Source organism: Epinephelus lanceolatus, chromosome 8 (assembly GCF_041903045.1).
Source record: "Epinephelus lanceolatus isolate andai-2023 chromosome 8, ASM4190304v1, whole genome shotgun sequence".
Lineage (NCBI taxonomy): Eukaryota > Metazoa > Chordata > Actinopteri > Perciformes > Serranidae > Epinephelus > Epinephelus lanceolatus.
The window spans coordinates 7,471,178-7,493,920 of NC_135741.1; the positions used below are offsets into that span (position 1 = coordinate 7,471,178).

General features: G+C 40.3%; 1 protein-coding gene across 1 annotated transcript; it reads right to left on the bottom strand.

The window, feature by feature from the left end:
- Positions 1 to 1,991: 1,991 nt before the first annotated feature.
- On the bottom strand, positions 1,992 to 10,351 carry sall4 (spalt-like transcription factor 4). Its single transcript, XM_033630187.2, has 4 exons — positions 10,106 to 10,351; positions 4,497 to 6,953; positions 4,100 to 4,404; positions 1,992 to 3,994 (listed from the first exon to the last, which is right to left on the bottom strand). The coding sequence occupies exons 1-4, from the start codon at positions 10,170 to 10,172 to the stop codon at positions 3,560 to 3,562; spliced, it is 3,264 nt and encodes a 1,087-aa protein (XP_033486078.2). The 5' UTR covers positions 10,173 to 10,351; the 3' UTR covers positions 1,992 to 3,559.
- Between the last annotated feature and the right edge of the window lie 12,392 nt (positions 10,352 to 22,743).

Genomic DNA, 22,743 nt, shown 5'->3' on the forward strand with positions numbered 1-22,743 from the left:
GCGCAGAAACATGAGGCACATAGCAAAAACCACCAGCAAAAAGCTTCATTTTCATCAAAACAATTACAACATTCCAGCTGCTAAAACGCTTCCTGTGTGATCAGGGCTTAACTGGTAAAAATATGTGCATATATTAACTCACAGTTACAGGCAAAGGTAAAAATGAACTACCCGTAAAACTTAAATTAGTAGCCCGGGCTATTATTTGCTTAACTCACTGAAATCAACAGGCCTATATTTGGGACAGGCCTTTAATTCCTTTCACACAAAACTGTTGCTCAGCAAAGATGGGAAGCGTGATCAAATTGTTTATTTAAACCAGTATTAATATTACTTGTATGAATATAACTTCACCCACCAACTGTATCACTGTGCAGAATGAAGCGTGCATCTACTACTAGCTCAGTTAGCACCACTGAGCTGGCTAATGTTACAGCTCAGCCGAGGAAGGCGCCATTGATGTTTACAACAAGCCTCTCATCCATGAGTTGATGCACGCTTCCTTCTGAGCTGTGATTTGGTTGGCGGGCGCAGAGAGAAAATACACGAAACCGCTCTTGAGTACTTCTTGAGTAACCGAGTCATGGTTTCTGCAAAGACACATTGCTGTCAAGTTTTTTAAATGTATATTTTGCTAAGTGCTAAGTGAGGTGGACAAAATATTAGAAACCTCTTTCCATATATTGCAGTCCAATGGTCCAGGACTTCAGGCACCAGGCAATTTACAGGTGTTAGAAACCAGCATAATATAATATAATACTATGAGCGCTAGTCAAGCATGTAATCAGAATTTACAGATATGACTTTGGATCTCAATCCTTGTGGAGGCTGATATTTGTGACAGCTAACAGACTACTTTGGCTTCTAAAACAAGTGTTAAAACTTTTTATTAAAGGAAATGAAAAGAGGAGTGATGGTGGATGTCTGCTACTCTAATAAAAATGTACTGTTTGTATAATGCACGCCACAACTCTTGCAAAGTCTAGAACAGTGGTTCCCAACTGATCCACTAACAGCTGGGTCCAAAATGCTCCTTAGTCATTAGTTCAAGGTCCACAAAGTTTCATATTCAGCGTCATACTTGTATTTGGCCATGTTATTAAGTTAGTTTCCTGTCTCTGTAAATCTACAACAGGACACAGCACATCAAAATAAAAGCTTGTGTCAGATATTCACTGTACTTCAAAATAAAGGGTGTATTATACAAACTTAGCACGTTTGCAGGTCACTTGTGGTCCATTCAGAATGGGCCTGTGACCCACTTTTGGACCATGACTCACCAGTTGGGAACCACTGGTCTAGAAAAGGCAAAGCAGTCTGTCATCATGATTTGGGGCAGCCACTGTGTTTCTACACTGTGCCATGCTTTAATTTTATGCATAGAACCTTGTACTTAAGTTTATTTCTCTTTTATCTTTGTATGCCCAGGTGGTTCATATTTTATTTTGAATGTTTGGACAAGTGTGTTGAGTTGTCTGTGGCAGAATCAAATCAAACCAAATGCATATGGCTGTATTTGTTGTAGAGCTGTTGTGCTGTAGTACAGGTGTATTTGCTCTCTCACCACAGACACTACTAGCCTGAGCGCGCAGTAATGACATGTACGCAGAATATTATCTCATGTCAAAGTTGTAAAGTGAAAGGCCACCTTATAGTTGACCTAAAATAGATTGTGGACACATGATTGGAGAGCACGCTTCAGTTGTGGATGCAAATAGCTGTTCGTGGAAAATGCAAAATGGCAAAGGATTAATGGCTCCTGGTGGGCCATGAGAATAGAAAAATACTCCACTTGAGTCATCTGAAGGTGAATTGATGTAAATGAGGGATTTTATGTACCTTCAAGCTTGGCTGTGCTAGCACAGACATTAGCATAAGGACAGGGTACATTTCAGTGACTTGTGTTACACTGTTTAAGTTTGTCCTTGGGTATCAGCTCAAATAAGTTTAGTAAAAAAGTTTTAAGTCGTGAAATGATGACAGGAAAAATATTGAAAAAGTCACCCTGATTTTATTTCTCAAAATCAGAAAATATTTAGGTGTAGGAAACATTTGAAAAACAAAACGAAAAAAGACATTTACATTGTAAACAGGCCAAATTGGCTCAACATCACTTGAATTGCAGAGACCAACTTGAAAGCAGTTTTGACATGGTTTGCTAAAGAAAGGCACAACTTGGCAAATGCATATCGATAAGGAATGTACAGCAGGGGCCCACAAAGTAATCTGACTATTCTGAGTTGTGTAAAGTGTCCAGTGATACATTCATTACCGTTCAACTCAGCAGGTTGAGAATGAAAAATCTCGTCGTATACTCAAGAATGTATCGGAAAATGTACAGAACGCTGCGTTGAGAGTAGGGGGCGCGGAGGACAACTAAAATCTAAACGAGGTAGAACTTACCCCCTAACCTCAAGCATTTTGTGAATTATAAATAAATTAATGACGCTACAAAACTGATACGATAACCTAAAAAAAAGTCTGACAATTACTCTGTTTGTTTCACACAAAATATGACAAGAAGGAGAAGTTAACAAAATAGTTGATTTGCCCTTTACCCCGTTCAGCCATCACAGTAAAAGCAGTGAAATGTAACTATAAATGGAAATGGAACTAAAACCTGAAATAAAGTGCAGGCATGAGAACATGAAGCATACAACAGCCTTCAGAGCTCAGCCAACTAAATTTGACTCTAAAGAAGAAGTGGAATATGTCAGGAGGGAAATTGACTTTTGTAAACCCATGAAAATATAACATACAATGTTAAACGGTACAACACACTAATTTCTTAGTCAAACAAAGCCTTCCTAACAACCTGATGATGCAGTGAAAGACAACAGCAACATTGTACAATTCAAATTAGGCACTTGGCAAAAGGTTTGAGTCATTACCTACTGTATCTTAGCACCAATGCATCAACGATGAAAGCCTATTTTGTAACCCGAAACTGATGACTGAACTGTTGCACCTTTATTTAATGAACAAGACACTGGAGTAATCTGTCAGTCTGATCAAAAGCCCCTTCAAAATGAGACACGCTAATGACATTTACCACTACAAAAAATGTACAATGTCATAAAACCTATGGCACACAATAGGAGGGAAAGTAGTCATTCTAGATACATACGGTTAACTAAACCATTATCTCTGAGCACTGAAACACGGTGTCCTTAAAGAGTCATGCCCTGAAACTTCCTATTTACGTCGAAATCCTTCAAAAAGCATCGAGGAGACGGTCTGAATTAAAGCAGTTTCAAGTGTTTCAAGTTATACATTCAAACTTCTGGATAGACAGCAAAACAAAAGTCACAGGAAAAAAAAATACCCGCATATATATTTATATAAAATAAAAATACAACTACAGTAGTTATATCAAGTTCAACTAAAAATAACACTTAAGAATTGTTCAGATCAGGAGGGGAGAGAGCTGCGATGACGTTACTGGAATAATTCAACCAATCTCAGCAGATTCTACAAGGTTCTTTGAAAAGTGATTGTACCTCATTCGGAAAGGAGACATTCATAAACTGAGTTCGGGTGGTGAATTCACTGAAAAAGCCTAATTAACTGCAATTTTACCCTCCTCCATGAAATGTGGGAACTGTGATTTTGGCACGCTCTCTGAGCTGTTCTTCTCAATTTCAGCCATGGTGGCAGGCAGGCCGGAGTGGGATCCATCCATCTTCACGAGGCCTCCGGTGGATCCGATCAGAGGCCCACCGGCAGGGCTTCCAGGAAGTGGGATACCACCACCCTGAATGACTGAAATTTCATTGGCCTTCATGGTCAAGCCCCCACTGAAGGCAGCAGCATACTGGTTCCACAGAGACTGGTCAAAGTTCATTGGCGGAGCACCCAGCTCTTTGGGGGCCTGCATAATTTCTGGCAACATCTTAGCTTCGGAGCTCATCGCCATCAGCGCCATGGGGTTATCCAGAGATAGACGCTGGCCACGCCGCGACGTATTGTTCCACATGTGAGTGCCGATATGCACCTAAAGACAAGACGCATTTTATTACAATCACATCACAACACTTGACATTGCATTATTCCCAAATTAAAAACAGCCTATTCAGCACTTTGCTAGACGATGACTTACCTTTAGATTTCCCTTAGTGGTGAAAGCTCTGCCACAGAGGTTGCAGGCAAATGGCTTCTCCCCTGTGTGAGTGCGCTCATGGATCTGCAAGGCACTGGCAGATGAGAAGTTCTTGCCACAGGCGTTACACACATGCTGTTTGGCTGATCGTCGCGGTGCGGCGGAGATGGACGAAGGCATGGCTGTTCCCTGAGGCATATGTGAGTTGAACAACCCATGAGGGCCCATGTGATTCTCTGGAGGAATCTTCATCTCCAGGCTGGCCAGACTTGATGGCATCCTCATGAAGGACATGTTACTGGGAACTGTTTGAATATAAAAAAGGTGGGAAATTAGTTCTTTACATCCAACATGGCAGCTTCTACAATACAAATGAATACTCTTCTAATAAACTCACCATAATCTCCATTTGTGAACGGCATGCCCGGCTCTTCCTTGATCGCTTTGGGGGTGAAGCTGCTTGAAGCGGTGAGGTCGAGGGCCCCGCCTGACTCAGAGCCACCTTGAGCACCGCCATCAGACTCTGGTTTTGACACGCTGCGGGCATAGTCATCACCAGCAGACTCAGGAGACTTGCTACTGCTCATATTGTTTAGTGGGGAAGAGGAGTGAAACGACACAGCAGAGTCAGAAATGGCAGGACTGCGGCCGTTCTGATATTCCTGCTCTCTGGGAGCTGATGGGGATTCTTTTGATGTTCCCTCACTTTCCGATGTGGTGCTACTCTGTCGTTTCAGTGCAAGAGCAGAGGTGAGATTCTTCAAAATGTCGAGGCTGGAAAACACGGCGGGGGCAGCGTGCTTCTGTTGTTCCTCAGAGGCAGGTGGGAGGGAATCGGAGGCATTGTTTGGCTTCTGGGAGTTCAGCTCTGGCTCCTGATCCTCCATGCTTGCTTCAAATCCATTGATATCCATAGATTTCTCCTCTGACAGAGATGACTCCATTGTTTCTGCTGCTTCATATTGGTTGTCTGGCATCGGGGTGTTGGGGATCTGCCCACCCATGTGCATGCGAATGTGCTGCTGCAGAACCACGGCGTTAGTGAACTTCTTCTGGCAGATGGGACACGAGTGCTGCATCTTAAGAGGAGTGTTAGCCCTGTGCACTCCGTAATGAGCCTTTAGGTTACCCTTGGTGGAGAATGCACGGCCGCAGATTTTGCACTTGTAGGGCCTCTCGCCGGTGTGTGTGCGGTAATGCATTTTGAGTGAGCTCTGGCAGCTGAGCACCCTATGGCAGATTAAACACTCGTTGGGGTCATTGGTCCTCTTGTCCAGGCCATCCACCATCTGCTGAAGTTTTGCAGTTCCAGAGCTCTGTTCTGCTACGAGGGCGTTACCGTTCATGTGATGCAGCGCTCCGAGCAGTTCTTTAGCATCCTTGTGATTCGGATCCACTCCTGGCTCTTGGCCAAACACAGAGGAAACAGATGGGGAGCCGTCACTTGTTGATGGGGAGGGTCTCTGGGAAAATGGTTCCCCTGCAAAGTTGTCAAATGTTGTCTTGAATCCTGGTACAGGTGACGGGTGGAAGCCAGCAGCAGGATGGCCGAGCATAGGCTTGACGTCAGTCAGATTTGACTCATCCATGGGCACAGACATGCCGAAGGGAATGCCACTGCTGGTGGGAATGTTGTCAAGGTGCTCCGGCACAGGATGGGGGTTCATGCTGATGTTAGGATACTTGTCTCTATGTCTCTGGAAATGCACTTTGAGGTTTCCTTTGGTCGTGAAGCGGTTCCCGCAGATGTTACACTTGAAGGGCCTCTCGCCAGTGTGAGAACGCAAGTGAATCTGGAGAGCGCTGTCATTGCCAAAGGTCTTTCCGCAGTACTTGCACTTGTGCTTGTATATCGAGTCACCACTCTTTGATTCCAGTGGGGGGTTCAGCATCTTCGTCTTCACTTTTTTGGAGGCCTCATTCCCTGCTTGGATACCATTAAAGGTGCTGGAGAAACCCATGACACCTGGTGAATGCTGCAGTTGTGCTGGTAAACGGTTCGGCAGGTCTTGAATGCCCTTCAAAATGTCTGTTTTAGAAGGCAGAGAACCCAGTCCTCCAGGTAGAGAGGTAGGGATACCAGTGGGCAGAGGTAGTTTAACATGCTTCATTGTCTCCAGAGAAAGGTTCTGACTGCCAGTCCTTTTTCCTATCAGAGCTGCTGCAGCAGACAGCTGTTGAGAGAGATGTGCACCGAGGGCTTTGAGAGGGTCCATTGCTGCCCCTACTGATGACTGGAGACTCTGTGGAGTCATCATGGCTACCTGGATTCGAATCTGTTCTGTCAGCTGGATTTGTTGCAGCTGCTGTTGCTGGAGGCACACTAACTGTTCCAGGATCATCGGGATGGCCTGCAGGGCGTCTTGCGACGAGGTCAGAGATGTATTATTTGAATAATGCTGGGCGACAGCCACTTTGGTGTCTGCGATGGTTTCAAGAGTGACATTTGTGTCTTGCATTTTGTGTGATGGCTGGAAACTCATCACAGGACTCGCAGGCATCTCCGCCTGATCCTGTTGTGACGAATCATCTGCATTCATGCTGGACTCTTCCTCCGCCCTCTCCAGATGGTCTGTGTTGACATTCGATAGGGAGTGACTGCTGGACTGGCTGTCGTCGTGGTCACTCATGAGGCCTTCAGGAGAGCCTTGTGAATATTCCTCAGGCACTTCGTTGCCATCTCCTTCTTTCATGATGACCACCTGCTGACTTTTAGTGCAATTTTTCTCATGCTCAAGAAATTCTGCTTCATCAAAGAATTCGGCACAACATTTGGTGCAGACCCTGGTCTCGTCCATTCTGAGCCTCTTCACTTCATTTTCAGTCTCCTCAGCTTGATCGTCCGGAAGAATCCCTAAAACGAGAGGATACAGGATTTTAATGACAGCTCTTCATACAGTTATGACAATGACAGACTATAGAATTAATAAATGACAATACAGTGTAGTAATTAACAGACTTTAGAAAACAGTATGTTGGTAAACTGAAGATGTGTTATGCAAGTCAAGAGGACACCCCTGCAAAAGTCTTAAGAAATTTTAACTAGTTTAAATTTTTGTTATCATTGTGACAAAGGCTGCGACTAATGCTTTTTTTTTTGCTTTTGCTTTTTTTTTTTTACTGTTTGACAATCGGTTTATTATTTTCTCAATCAATCGATTAGTTGCTTGGTCTATATAATGTCAGAAAATGGTTAGACTGTGGATCAGTGTTTCCCAGAGCCCAAGATGACATCCTAAAATGTCTTTCTGTCCACAACCCAGCTGTTGATACAATAAATAATAAGCCATTAAACCGAAAATGTATGCTTTAGTATTACACAGAGGTCACTTAGCTGCTGTGAATATTCAGGATAATACAATAAATAATAAGTCATTACACTGACTCCATTATCTATTAATGAGGCTGAATTTGTCACAGTTTGTCCCATGCTTCCTGTATGTCAGAGTGCCCCAAAATATACTCTTACTTCAGACAAATGTGACTCCAATCTTCAAATGTTATGAGGTTGATCAGCTAATCAATTGCCTGGCATTACATCTTCTGATAACACTAAAGTCTCAATGATTTTTCTTAAAATCTGTGAGCTCCTGATGACACAGGATGTATGCATGTTGATTTTACAAAATCCATTTGGATCCTTGTGATAGAAATCTCTTCCTGAAACAAACCCAGATATTGAGTTTACTATCACAGAAGAGGAAAGATACTACTCACATTTAAGAAGCTGGCAGCAGAGAATTTTAACTCTTTAAAAACTTACTTAAAAATGTTACTCCATTATCACTTTAACTGGATCGATTAATTGTTGCAGCTCTAATGACAATTTGTTGATTTGATTCTGTGATATGTTTCAGGCTTCAGTGTTTTATTCAATGGATAATCCTACATGATGTTCCTTTCTTTTGTCCACTCCCTGTAGGTCACTGCACTGGGCTGTAAAGGGCTTTGAATTTGCCTACAGGGCCAGCAGAGGGCAATCATCTACCTTTGACATTACCCAGAACAATGTCCAGAGAGACAAAGAGCCATGGGCATTAAATTACTCACTTTCTGAAATATTCCACCAAGCACTTGCTAAAAATCAGATCTGTTTCCGGAGCACATGTGGGGCAAAACTGGTGACAAACACTAAACTAAAACCCAAGCAAATGTGAGTCTGGGTTCCACAATACACAATAAATCCATACACTTTTAATTCTAAATCTGAGTTTCCAGCAAATATGAAAAAAAGAGCAGACAGGACAAAACAAGATTAGGTTAACTATGCAGACATGGGATAAAAAAAAAAGATAAAAGAAAGGAGGTGGTTTAATGTTGATTACCTCCAAGCATGTTCACAGCCTGTGAAAGCCTGATAAGTGCTCCAAGTGAGCATTTTAATTTGTCTGCTAACCAAGAGGCCATTTCACAACTGGGTGTATTGTTAAATGCTAATGCCTCTGGGGAAGGGGGTAGACCACCTGTTTGCATTTGCCCAAGGAAACTGCTGGACTTGTTAATTGCTCACCAGGAGGCAGTGAAGCGGTGTCACAAGAAAAGTTGCGTTACAATCTGATCTTTGAGGGACACAGCGCGCAGGCCACACACAGTTTTACGCACTGTGGTACAGCCGCTCTTATCTTAATATAATTAACTTCGATAGGAAAGGTAAACACGAGGTATAACTGAGTGTTAAGCACTATTCTTAGCAATAAAATCACAAGTTGTCGATTATGAAATAACAATAAAAAGAGCAACGCTCTGGTTTACCACTTGACGGCGCATGACCTGTATCCGATCACCTTTGGTGGTTCCATGACACGAGGTCAGACTAAACATTCAATACATGTTCCTGAGTGGCTCACACAATGTTACCTCATCAAACAATGATGTTATAAGTGGTGAAAGGAAATATGAATGTGCGGTGGTTCTCCAAACATCGTGTTAACTAAAGTTTCCTAATTACAAGGTGAGGTCTGCGCCAGCAGCTATGGGAGCTTGCATATGGCAACACCAAAACGCACCCCCACCCAGTCTCCACAAAAAAAGGCCACTGCTCCATCCCCCACCTCTCCACATATGTACGAAAGGAAACAGTCATGCATTAAACTGGGGGATTTATTGCCTTTAGGTCAGCTTACTCCAGAGTCACATTTCATACTGTTTTTAGGTACCTTTGTGTAAAAGCTCAACGATGACGCACACTCACAAACAAAATCCACCAAAAATAACAACTAAAATATTAATGTTACATTACACTTAAACTCTAAGCAAAGTAGGAATGTAAATCATTACATTTACAACACAAGAAACAAAAGCAACAGCGACAGTCCCTCTTTATATTCCGTTAAACAACTTAGAAATTACGCACTAATATCTGCCACCAATTAAAGTGATATTTCATGATAGGTGATAGCAGTTAGTGATATTAGAATGATGTAAAGGGCAAAAACACACATGAAAGACAGCCAAGGCAGCCATTCTTTACCGCACAGCTAAATAAGTGAGTCAAAAAAGTCCCAAAAAACTCAACAGGTAGCAACACACGCTTCAATGTAGCCAAAAAAACATTGAGACGCATTCACTGGCTTCAATTTTACCCACGAAACAACCACTCAACTCCGGAATATTCGATTCAAGATGTAATTGGTGAATTATTTAAACATTTAAACCGCTTAAAAAGCTAGAAATAATGTCTCACTTTATTGTTTCACCTGCCTTTAATGCGAACGGAGTCAAAATTACAGTGTTGCATTTTAAAAACGCTCCTCGCGCAACACCTGTATTGTGTTAAAAATCATTTCTGAAAGTGTCGCCTCTCATGACTGAAGCCAAGTTTTCCTCCTGGTCAATTCAAACGGACAGCAACAGGTCAAAGTGCGAGGGGAACCGTGTAAAAGGCAGCCCCCAGCTTTGAGATAAAATGTCGATAGTTCGCAACATGGCATGGCGGAGCTGCGGGACAAGTTTTTTGGGTAACAAACTCTCCAAATGTGTGTGTGTGTGTGTTTGTGTTAAACTCACCATTCTCTAACGACCCGGGCTCGTCGGAGTTGATGTGCTGCGGTTTGGCTTGCTTGCGCCTCGACATGGTGCAACCATCAGGAGCAAAGAGTTGCCAATAATTTTTCCTCTCCTTCTTCAACAAATTCTTCGGCTCGGGGAAAAAAATTAGTCCCCTCAAGTAGAAATGCGCATGTCAACGTAATTATTATTATCAATAATGCATTGCGATTTATCACGGTCCTCTGACAGCTGATTGGCTCCAGTCCAAGTGCTCACACATTATTCAAATGTGCTCCCTATTGATGAGCGGAGCGCAGTGCCAGGAGGGGGCGGGAGGAGCCATGCGAGTGGATGGACTGCAGGATGGAGGCAGGGTTAATAACACCCAACTCATCGCTCTCTCCCTTGTTCCCTGGAAAAAAAATAAATATTGTCACCGACAGGCACAAGCGAGCAAAAGACCGGTCACATGCAGCAATGTCTAAAACTGGTAGTCTTCTTTCAACCTGTGGCGCTTTTGGCTTTGACTTTAGGCACTTGTGTGACCTTTTTATCGTGTTTATTTCCTGTTTGATCCCTATCACACACACATACGGGTGTTTCTGATCTTGTATAGTTCATACATTGTCCTTTTTTTCTGCAAGGACTCATATGGATGCTCCCAAAGACTTATATCTTATTATATGTTGTCACTGTAATGTATTTATGATGTCCCTCCATGTAAATGTGCATCTGTGGTGAGAAAAGAAAAGTCAGTCTATGGTTTAGTTTATTTGCACATACATGTGTAGAAAATGCAGGAAAAAGAAATTAAAAGTTAAAACATTGTGCAGGAGAGGTTAGAAGCCAGAAATGGTTAATGCAGATACTTCCCCCATTAAATAACAACAATTACAATAAGAGTTCCAGACTGAGAAGTAATACAACATTGTTAAAGATGTACAATTTACAACAGCAACAATGGCAAAAACACACATTAATCAGTGATGTTTTTAAGAGTCTTTTCAAATTAGAGTCATTTTCAGATGTTTTTTTAATTACAGTAATATAGATGATGATTGTAGAGATGGGAGAAGGTTGTTTTAAAGAGATGGTCACATGCAGCAGTGTCTACAACTGGTAGTTTTAGTTCATTGTGGCACTTTTGGCACTTAAATGACCTTTTTATGGTGTTTACTTCCTGTTTGATCCCTGTCATACACACATACGGGTGGTTTGGATCTTGTATAGTCTTTGTTTCTTCATGGACTCATATGGATGTGGGGTATCTGTGGTGAGGAAAAGTCAGTCCATGGTTTAGTTTAGTTTAGCTGTTCATACATGTATAGAAAATGCAGGAAAAAGAAAAGTTAAAACATTGTGCAGGAGAGGTTAGAAGCCCAAAATGGCTTATGAAGATACCTCCCTTATTAAATAACAGCAGTCATACATAAAACCAGGTCCAGGTCCTCTGTATTTCAATGAATATTGATTAAGAGAAGTCCAACAATATGGACGATAAAGGTCCTTAGAGTGTTTTGTGGAATATGGGTGAATGTCAGAGGGAGACTTCTGAAAAACACAAGGCAAGTCATGAGTGAGATGTACATATTTATACATGAATATGCTCATATGAACGCTCCCAAAGACTTATACCACATGATATGTTACCACTGTAATGTTTTTATGATGTTCCTCCAGGTAAATGTGGTGCATCTGTGGTAAGGAAGAGTCAGCCTATGGTTTAGTTTTTTTAGTTTAGTTTATTTGCACATACATGTACAGAAAATGCAGGAAAAAGAAATTAAAAGTCAAAACGTTAAATAACAGCAATCATACATGAAAAGAAAAAGATGTAAAACAAAGACCAGACTAAGAAGTCATACAAAATTGTTAAAGATGCACAATTTACAACAACAGAAACACAAACTAATCACAAATGAATCAATGAAGTGTTGAGAGTTTTTGCAAATTAGAGTCCTTTTCAGATGTTTTTTGAAGCACCATAATGTAGATGATGATTGCAGAGATGGAAGAAGGTTGTTCCAAAGAGATGGTCACATGCAACAGTGTCTAAAACTGGTAGTCTTCTGTCAACCTGTGGCACTTTTAGCTGAAATAAACCGGAATATAACAATTTTATGACCTTTTTATCGTGTTTATTTCCTGTTAGATTCCTATCAGACACACATACAGGAGTTTTTGATCTTGCATAGACTCATATGGATGCTCCTAAAGACTTTAATCACATGATATGTTGTCACTGTAATGTATTTATGATGTTGCTTCAGGTAAATGTGGCATATCTGTGGTTTTTGGTTTAGTTTAGTTAGGTTTATTTGCACATACGTGTATAGAAAATGCAGGAAAAACAAATTAAAAGTTGGTGGTTAGAAGCCAAAAAATGGCGTATAAAGATGAACAGCAATCATACATAAAAGAAAAAGATAAAAACAAAGACTGCATGAAGTCCTTTTCAGATGTTTTTTGAATAACGATAATGTAGATGATGATTGTAGAGATGGATGAAGGTCGTTCCAAAGAGATGGTCCTCTGTTTGTCAGTGAGTATTGATTAAAAGAAGTCAGACAATGTGGAAGATGAAGGTTCTTAGAGTGAATGTCTGAGGAAGACTTCATGAGTGAGCTGTACATAGACAAAAATACTGATGAAAGTTGATATTTTCTTAAAAGAGGAGCAGATGATTGGTGGTCTAATCATCCCTCTATATAGGCTACACACACATATGGTATTTCTATATGTTCCCATATTCCTCGGGGCATTTATAGATTTGTTTGGATATTCTTACAACAAATATCATGGGATTACTGTTTATTGTAGTGAGGGTATAAATGTTCATCTAAACTTTTCCAAATACAGTCAAAAGTTAGAGCAGGAATGTGCGTTAACGGAGGATACACAAACATGAACTCTGTTTGCAGGTCTTATTTTAGGCTGACATGATTATTTATGTTGTATGTTCCACAAAAATAGTACCGAGCATGACATGCGTATGACATAAGGTAACATACATGGTTGTTATTGTGAATGGAAGTTGTTTCCCCACTTTTGAATTTATGACTGCGCTCTGAAAATGTGTGCTTTAATATTACAGACAGAGATCACTCAGCTGCTGTGAATGTTTAGGTTAATACTACTAATAGTAAGCCGTGACATTTGCTTATTTATTTTTTAATGAGGCTGAATCTGTCACATAGATTGTCCCGTGTTTCTTCAAAACACAAAATCCATTGTGGTTCTCGTGATAGAAATCTCTCCTTGAAACATTTTCCCAGCGCGTTCAGAGCATGAGTATGTACATGAAGCATGCATGTACAGGACATATAACCTGCCTTACTTGTACATTGCTCATGCTCATATTACCGTATGCAGGCAGGAATTTATTTTTGGAATGTGACAAAGCGACGACATACCAAGCTGTGTGCAAAATGCTGTCGAGCGAGGGGTCAGCTGAGATCATTCGAGTGTGGGAAAATCTATTTTGGATACATATTTCATTATTAATGAGGTGCAGAAGAAGAAGAAAGAAAGGAGGAGGATCCTCATGAGACAGTGAGATACAACAGGAATTATATTATTTATAAAGATCTTGGCTTTCAGAGAGTAAACAGAGTGAAAGAAACATCATATTTGTGCATAAAGAAAGGTCAAAAGGGGTTAAAGCAAGGGTGTGGGTATAAAATGGGGGGTTTGGGGATCCTCCACCAGAAAATGCTGAGCATTAAACATTTAATTTTTCTGCATTCTCGTAATTCTTTAAGCACCAGTTTATGCTTTCTCTGTATCAGTTTTGTCAAAGTAGAAGTCCTCTACAACTTTTTAATGTTTTTATTGTGTTATTATTTCATTGAGGGGTGGAGGACAAATGCACGTTCTAAATACTAAGGGGGACCTAAGGTTTATAGCAGGGGTGGGCAACCTGCAGCTCAGGAGCCACATATGGTTCTTTAAGTAGGATTTATACTTGAGCGGTGTCACTCTGCATTTACACCTCCAAAACACTGGTCGGCTTTGGGGTTTCTGTGAAGTGCTGTGAAGTTAAGTTGATTCAAAACACACATTAAACACACATTAAACATGGCTTAATAGAGACAGTTTCAAACACAAGTACACAAATCAGCTTCACTATAACTCGCAGCATTCATAGACAAACACTTGTCTTTATCTGGACACATTTTTCCCACAAATACAACATGCTAATGTTTTTAGCACAAATCTATAGCATTTTACATTGTATAAATTAGCCTAGCTGCTTGCAAACTTTTCCTCTACTCATATGAAGCCAGGGACAACAGCAACAATTAACAAAGGTAACGTTACATAATTCAGCTCCATTACAGCTCACAAGGTTCACTGACAAAACAACTGTCTTATACTAAACACATTTTCCAAACAAATACAACATGCTAACATTATTAGCACAAGCCTATGGCATTTTACATTGTATAAATTAGCCTAGCGACGAGCAGAGATTTCCTCTGCTCATATGAAGCCAGGATAAATCACACACAAGACTTAAAATGTTATTTTTGTGGAGGCTTTATTGTCTTCACAATTTATTGTTTCTTACCTGTGAAATTAAAGTAAATAAAAGCTTTGTTTCCACTGAGGGAAACGGTTTCAGCTTACAAAAATAAACAGGAAGTCTGCATCGCCACAACATGGAGTTACATTTCTGGGGAGGTGCACGTCTGGGTATGGCGTAGGGTATGACGTAAGGTATGGCGTAGGGTACGGCGTCGATTCAAGGCAGACATATAAATTCCACCTTAGCCCTTCTCCAGCGGCTTCCTGTGGCTTTGACAAAAAAAAATTATATGGAGTTCTTTTTTTAACACATTTATTTTCATTGAACATTGTTGTAGCTCTAAAGTGATTCTTCTCTTTTTCATGTATAAATGTGCCTACACACTAAATCAAAAAACATTTTAACATCTCATCAACTATGTGCGTCATACCTCTACAGCCTGGTGCCTTTTCATAAAATTTGTGGAATCTCAGTGGTGATGGCTGGTCTTGAGTCTCCTTAGAGAGGTTAGCTATTGATTCCACATCTAGAAAATAAAAAGGTATCAGAGGAAAATAAAGAATTCATAGTGAGTAAACAGACTTGTTCGCTTTCACCACTAGTGCTGCAAAGTTTAAGTACCAAATAATCATAAATATTCCACTGCAGAGTAGCTTCTTTGTTGTAAAACATATTAATGAATGCTCATTGAGACTTATTAGGAATATTTAAAGGCTAATTTAAATTAAACAGGCTGTGTTGCTGACACTATAAGGCACAAATATGTAGCTACTGCGGCTCCAGACAGATTTTTTGGGGGGGCTAAAAATGGCTCTTTTGACAGTGAAGGTTGCTGACCCCTGGTAAAAAAAAGGGTATATATTCATATACAAGGCAGTTTTAATAGGGCTGTGCAGACATTTGGACTTTAAAGCAATTGAAAAACAAGATTTAGAAGATTGAATTAAAAAAGTGTGAAAACTTTTTCACATTTGGAGGTAATTCTGATATTTAAAAAATGAGAATAAAGACTTTAAACAAAATAAAAGCAACATTAGAAGTCTATTGTTGATGGACCATAGATTAATTATTATGTCATCGGTTTTGACTCTCACCTTGTGGTGATCATTTGCTATTAATTTGACACTTAACACACTCTTTTACAGACAATAAACAAAAAGCTACATACATTAAAAAGTATTTAATTCATTAGCTGATAATGGATTTTTTTTACATCTATGATTTAAATGAGCTCATATACATGATATTGGTCTTTTTACCTTTCTATTTCAGTCTACAAACGCCTCCATATGTGTTATATAGTGCCACAGCTGATAAGTGTGAGACAAAGACAAGCCAATATATCCAGATAAACAAATGCCCTTTAAGGGCCTGGCTGAAGGTGAAAAAGAGGGGAGTGCTGTCTAGACGGTTTATTGCCCCAATAAGAAACTATGCTTGAATACGCTGTTTCTTCTGCGTTCAATCTAAACAACCCAAACTGTGCACGGTTGTAAAACTGCAGTTGTGGGAACCAGAGGGATATATGAGTTACATGGCCTTAACCACTTTTAAAAAAAAAAATCAAATTATAAAAGAGTAACACAGTAAATAATAAACATATATAAGAAGTTCATTGAAAATAAAAATCAATTTTTACCTTGACAGACACAGTCGAAAGAGACAATGATTATATGAAAGAATAGAAATCCATTTTGCTGCTTCGCACTTGTTCTGTAAAGAGCAACAAACTGTATAGACAGATGGATCCTTGGCCTTTTCTCTGCCTTTTGTTAAAGTGATAGTTGTTTGTCAGCTGCTCAGGTCCATTGTGATCACTTGGTGCTGGTCAGTGTCAATTATGTCATTTTGGAGAAAGGAGAAATAACAAGTGTTGATGCAGTATGTTGTGGTGTGCATAGGAACCTACAGGAACATATACTGCATCCTTGACCAGGTCGTGTTTCTGACAATAGTGAATATACATCATCACCCAGGACAGTTACAATTCACAATTTACTATACCTTGACCTTTCTCCAAGTCTCACAAGACAGTTTACACAAGACAGCGCTGCAAGATGGACAGATGTTAAGTTTCTCACATATGTCATTTGCCGAGCTTTACGATGACCTTGCAGTGGACAAACAATAACAGCCTCAACACTTGCTGAGGAATTGTGAATTGAACATGTGTTTTTTAGGACTCAGTAAAAGATGAAAGGCACAGGCCAACTTGGGAAGGATTTCACATCAGTGTGACGATGGGTGCTGCTGTCAAAACAAGGCCAAGTTCCACGAAAAGACCCTCATCTAATTGTTTACAAGAAAACAGTCAAATTACTTGGATTTGAGGTAATAACTTAAAGCTCCCCTCAACTCAGAAATGAGCTGCACTTACTGTTACTTCATTTAGATTTCTGACCCGTGTTATATTCTGTATTTCTATTTTGACAAAGAAGGCTGTTTTCATGTGGATCTTCTGAAAAAGGAATGTGGCTGCCTTAAATCTGAGTTTGAGACATGTATGTACATGCATGTTTTTGTGATGTCACAACTTAAAGGAATCTTAAAGGAATACTCCACTCCCCAAACTACAATTTGTATATCAAGTAGACATCCCATGTTACATCGAATTAATGAAAAAAGCTTTGTTTCTCTCGCACGCCTCCCTGGTGAACAAAGAATCCAAAAACAGAGTAAATTCTTGGTGAATTGAAGTCATAGAGGGCCACATTTAACAACAGCAAAACTATATCAAAACATCCATTTTCAAACATTCACACAGCTCATGCAGCATAATTCAAGTCTTATTTATCCAGTCAGACTGCCCTTTTTGACAAAGAGCTGAACTAAAACTGAAACTTATCTATGTTTTCCTCAAAGCCAGACTCCATTGACAAAAACAGTATTTCTATCTTGCAGAAAATGGCAGCTGCTTGTCTACCACTGCTTTGAGCTAGGGCTGGGTGATGTAACGACTATGTACGATAAAACAATATATTTTCAAGCAAGATACAAATTTAGACAACACTGTTAATATCGATATAGGGTCAAGTTACGTTACATAACGCCATACCAGTGTGCATCTCTCCTCTAATTAATTAGTCTACAGTGTGACATCGGTTTATATGTTGCACAATGCTACACTAAATCATCCTGTGAGATGAATGAAATTACCGCAGTAGCACACGTGCAGTACAACGCTGCACTGCTAGTTTGTGTGTGAGGTGGATCACAGCGTATCGCTGTTCTTCTTGGTAGTTGTAGTCTATTTTGCAACACTGAGACAGCGCCTGGATGCAGGCGACAGATCTGGTTAGCGACGAGACAGACATTTCATATACAAGACGAATAGAACGCAGACAAATAGTGTGTCACTCCTTCCCTCCCTCAACCTCTCTGTTGATGCTCTGTGCATAAATAAGATTAATAGCCTAAATGAATATAAAGATTTAAATAACTGTCCAGCACTAGATTCATTTAAAAGGCCAACAAATGGAAAAGGACTTTTTAACTCCGCCAACAAAGATTTTTAATTGTTTCTAACCTACTTGATACATTTATACTCATAGTTTAGTGTCCTGTGCTTCAAACCTTTAAACCTCTGTAGCTCCAGTGCTATGGGCAAACAAGTTAACGTACAGCCCTGCTATTTATTTTGTATAATCTTTATTTCCATGTTGTGCAGCTGTATATTTTCAAACAGAGTCTTTGCATTTTATTTTGATCACAGTCTGTTTTTATAAAAGTGCCTGTGACATCTCAAATGTGGCTTTGACCTGCAACTGAAAACATGGAGCTCATTTCGTGGAAGATACAGAGATATATATCGTCTACCGTCATTCAGCCTGTAAATACCGAGATATGAGTTTTTACTCGTATCACCCAGCCCTCCCTGAGCGAAATAAAACTGCAGCTTGAGGCAGTGGTAGACCAGCACTTACTGTTTTTGTTAATGGAGTCTGGATTTGAAGGGAACATAAATGAATTTCATAAAGTTTTAATAAGGTTTTAATGGAAATTAATGTATTTGGTAAACACTGAACATATGACTAGATAAATGAGACCTGGAGTATACTGCACGAGTTGTTTGACAGTTTGTAAACGGCTGTTCTGATAGATTTTTGCTGTTGTTAAAGGTGGACCCCAATGACCTCAATTTATGAAGAATTTTCTTAGTTTTTGGATTCTTCGTTTGCCGTGGAGGCATGCAAGAAAAACAAGGTTTTCTTCACAAATTCAAAGTACCATGGGGTGAGTAAGTATTCCTTTAAAATAAGTGTGATATGGAAACCTGAAACCTCACAACACATGGGAGGAGGGAGACAACAACTTTCAAAATGTAACATATTTGCATGATCTAGACTTTTTGTGTGTGGAAGAACTATCCAAGACACAATGTATTCTTAAAAGCTAAGTATCTTTATTTGTCTCCAAACATTTCTGGGAGAGAAAAGGTTGATTTTATGATCAACTATGGACACAAAATATACTGGGAAACACTTTAATTTGTCATAACCGTTCAATATTCATGATGGCATTTCAATATAATCCTAAACTCCCTGCACTGAATCACAGTTGACAAGTACTACATTGTGAATGATAAACTGCCTGCTGGAGAAACACAATGATAAACAGCATTTTCCTATGAAAGGACCTAAAAATCACAGCCAGGCGGTCCATTTCTCACAGTTTCAAATGTGTTCCCTTCAGCAGTGGGACACCACAAATAGTCTTTTAATGGTTGACCAGTTTCTTGCTAGCTGACACAAGGATTTCTTCTGAGTGTATTTCCTACATCCTGTTTTATTATTTTATCCTCTGTTGGTTTTCTTCAGGTGCCCCCTTAAAACATTTCCTCTCTTGTAGTCATAAATAACGTCATTAAACTCACACAAAGGACAAAGGGAAAAGTTTGTTTTTTCATGCAAGACTTGATTCCCATGGAAAGGGTAAGTAATGCTGAGGACAGGCGAGCACAAATGAAAACAGTCCCGCTGACCTTTTGTTGTGACTTAGTCTGCCCAGGTCCAGTGTGTTTTTTTCCATTCATATTAGTCATATCGCAACATACACTTTGCTTGTAGGCGATCAATGCGCCTTTTTATGTGAGAGCACCGTACAGTAATTTTCCCTGCAACTGTTTGTTTTCAGCATACAACCATCTAAACATGGCATTATCTAGCAAATACAAGTATAGAGGCTCACGGCAATCACTATAGTGTCAGACTGTTTTCATTATTGATCAGCAAACACCCTTTCAAATGTCCTCCTTTTCATGAACGCATGTATTTAGTTCTTTTGTTGGGTAACATCAGCCTAGAAGAGAGACCGAGGGCATTGAGGTGAAAGGTATTGGATGTTTGTCTGCTCTACCAATATTGTTTTTTCCCCCATTGAGTGTCGCTCTTTAGAAAAACATTACCCAGATGAGTCATACAACATGCAACATATACCTACTGGTCAACTAGCCACATGGACGTAGATATGTAGACACACTGTATAGATAAGATGAGATGAGATAAGATAAGATGAGATAAGATAAGATAAGATAAGATAAGATTAACCTATAGGAGGTAAATATACTGTATAGTGGATTTTCTGTAATAAACTGAATTTTTAAAGCTCCCCTTCCACTCAAAAATGTATTATCATTACTTCACTGGGGTGTTTGACCTTTCCATTGCAGTATTTATGTCTGATGTTATGGATAGGTTTTGGAAACGAGAACAGGGTTTGGCTTTAGAATCTCACAGGACGCAGACACTGCTCTCTCCGGTTAAAGTCTCTCGGGTGTTTGTTGTACCCATGCACAACACCTCCTGTCCACCCCACTTGGACTTTTGCCGCCTTAACTTTCGTCCTTGTCCCGCCGTATTTCCCCCTGACGCCACTGGGTGTCACTGAATTAGAACGGCAACCGGCCACTTTTCATGCCAACGTTAAAGGGCACCTTTTTTGTTGGTTTCTGATACCCAGGCGCAGGATTTCGACGACTGCAGAGTGAGACCAGGCTCTTTTTATACAGTCTCTTTCAAAACTAGAAAAGCACTCGGAGAGCGCAGACCTCCGCCAAGCAGCTCGGATTTCGAGCCCAAGTAGGCCTACTCGCCATTGCCAACCAGTGGCGCCTGTCTGGTCATGGAATGAGTCTATTCTAAAACTCGGTGAATTCACAGTGCTATTTAGCGCTTTTCTTCATTATTTTATCCACTTTGCTTCAATGGATCAGCACCAAAATTTTATAATCTGTTCCTTGTCCCATTATCCACCTTTCCTGAAAATTTCATCAAAATCCATTCATAACTTTTTGAGTTATTTTGCAGACAAACAAACAGACAAACAGACCAACGGCGAAAACGTAACCTCCTTGGCGGAGGTAATAAATGCCCTATGTCGGTACAACACCGCAAATTGATGGGGTTTTTTCCCCTTTCAAAACAGGGTTTAGGAAAAAAAGAACAGGGTTTGGCTTTATAATCTTATGGGACGCCAACACTGGTCTCCGGGGTAGAAGTTAGTGTTTGTCCTGCCCATCTGCCCGCCCCACAAGGACTTTCACCACCTTAACTTGTGTTCTTGTCCCACCGCAATTCCCCTTTATCTATAAACTATAACAGCGACTGGACACATATCATACCAACATTAAAGGACAGCCTTTTTTGTTGGTGTGTGACACCGTAAATCACTGCCCAAGCGTCGGATTTCGACAACTTCGAAGTGAGACTAGGTTGGTCGGTGTAGTTTGATACCAAAACAAACAACAAATTTGAGGCATAAGGTTCCTTTGCACTCACTTTAAATCTGAATTTGAGGCTTGTTTGTATGAGCATGATTCAGTGACATCACTAGTTCGATTTGGAAGTCAAGGTGCAACTTTCACAGATGTGGTGTGGAAACTTGAACTCCAGTGCGCACAGACTAGAGGCATTATGTACGACTGTTTTAATGAGATGCAGAAGTGCTAATAAACAGAATATTACTGCAGCTTTCACTGCTGTTGATAGGTGGGGTGGCCATAATGGATTTTGAGGTTCCTCTGACTTTCTGAGTTGGCATTTCATAGGGTGTTCCGGTTGAAATTTCCAACAGCAGTCTTGGAAAATTCCAGCTTCCAGTGGAAAAGGAATGCACCTTTACTTGTGTCTTAACAATGACTCGGTCCCACCTCCGGTCTTAAAACAACTCTAGAGGGGATCTTTGGATGTAAAAAAAGAAAACTGCAACAAAATATATGCACATTAAGAGTTCAACCACAAATGGCTGTGGCACCAGAAACAGGAAGTAGAAATGACTCTGTCTATAAACCAGATCTGTGTCTTATGAGATAACAAAAGGATTTGTCTCACACTGTTGGCTGGGAGGTTGGGCGTCAGGGCTGGAGGAAATTATGTGTCACAGCATTCCACAAACAACTTCTGCTCCAGTAATAAATCCTGAAGATGATTGTAACTGCTGTCTACCTGCTATGTCTTCTCAACATTTCCTCATAGGTGGTGACATGATACAAGGAAACCAATGTGCGTTTTTAAGGTCTTGGTTTATAGAGATGGTAACAGTCTAATATCCTGCTCGGCCCTGAGTGTGTGATCTGTGTGAGTGTGTGTGTGTGTGTGTGTCTCTGGTGAAGGGGAGGGCGGGTGAGGGGAGAGATCAGTGGCCCACACATGGCTGTAATTTAATGGAGAATTGCCCAGTGGTTCCTGTGCAGAGGTAAACACACCAATAGTCAGGCTTTTGTTATTGCATGACTATGACAAGCACCTCCATCAATAAACAATAGAGTATTGGGGGGGGGCAACAAGGACTCACTGTATGACAAGAACCCCACTGTGTTCACCCTCTCTTCTAATCAGCCACACAGTGAGGAAGCGTATGATGAGTCTGTTCAATAACGAGCCCTCAGAGCTCAAGTCACACATTGGAGAGAAAGTAGAGCGCAAACACAGATATAGTAGCACTTTAAGTGGTGTTTTAAGATCAGAAAACTCCCACTGCTCTGCTATTAATTTACACATTTCAATCAGTTTATGAAGATGAATTGCAGTTTTGGGGATGAAGAGGTCAAACTTGAAGAATTTGAGACACAATAAACAAAGAGATAGAGAGAGCTCGGCAGTCACCATCAAGCTGTGAGTCAACAGGGGGC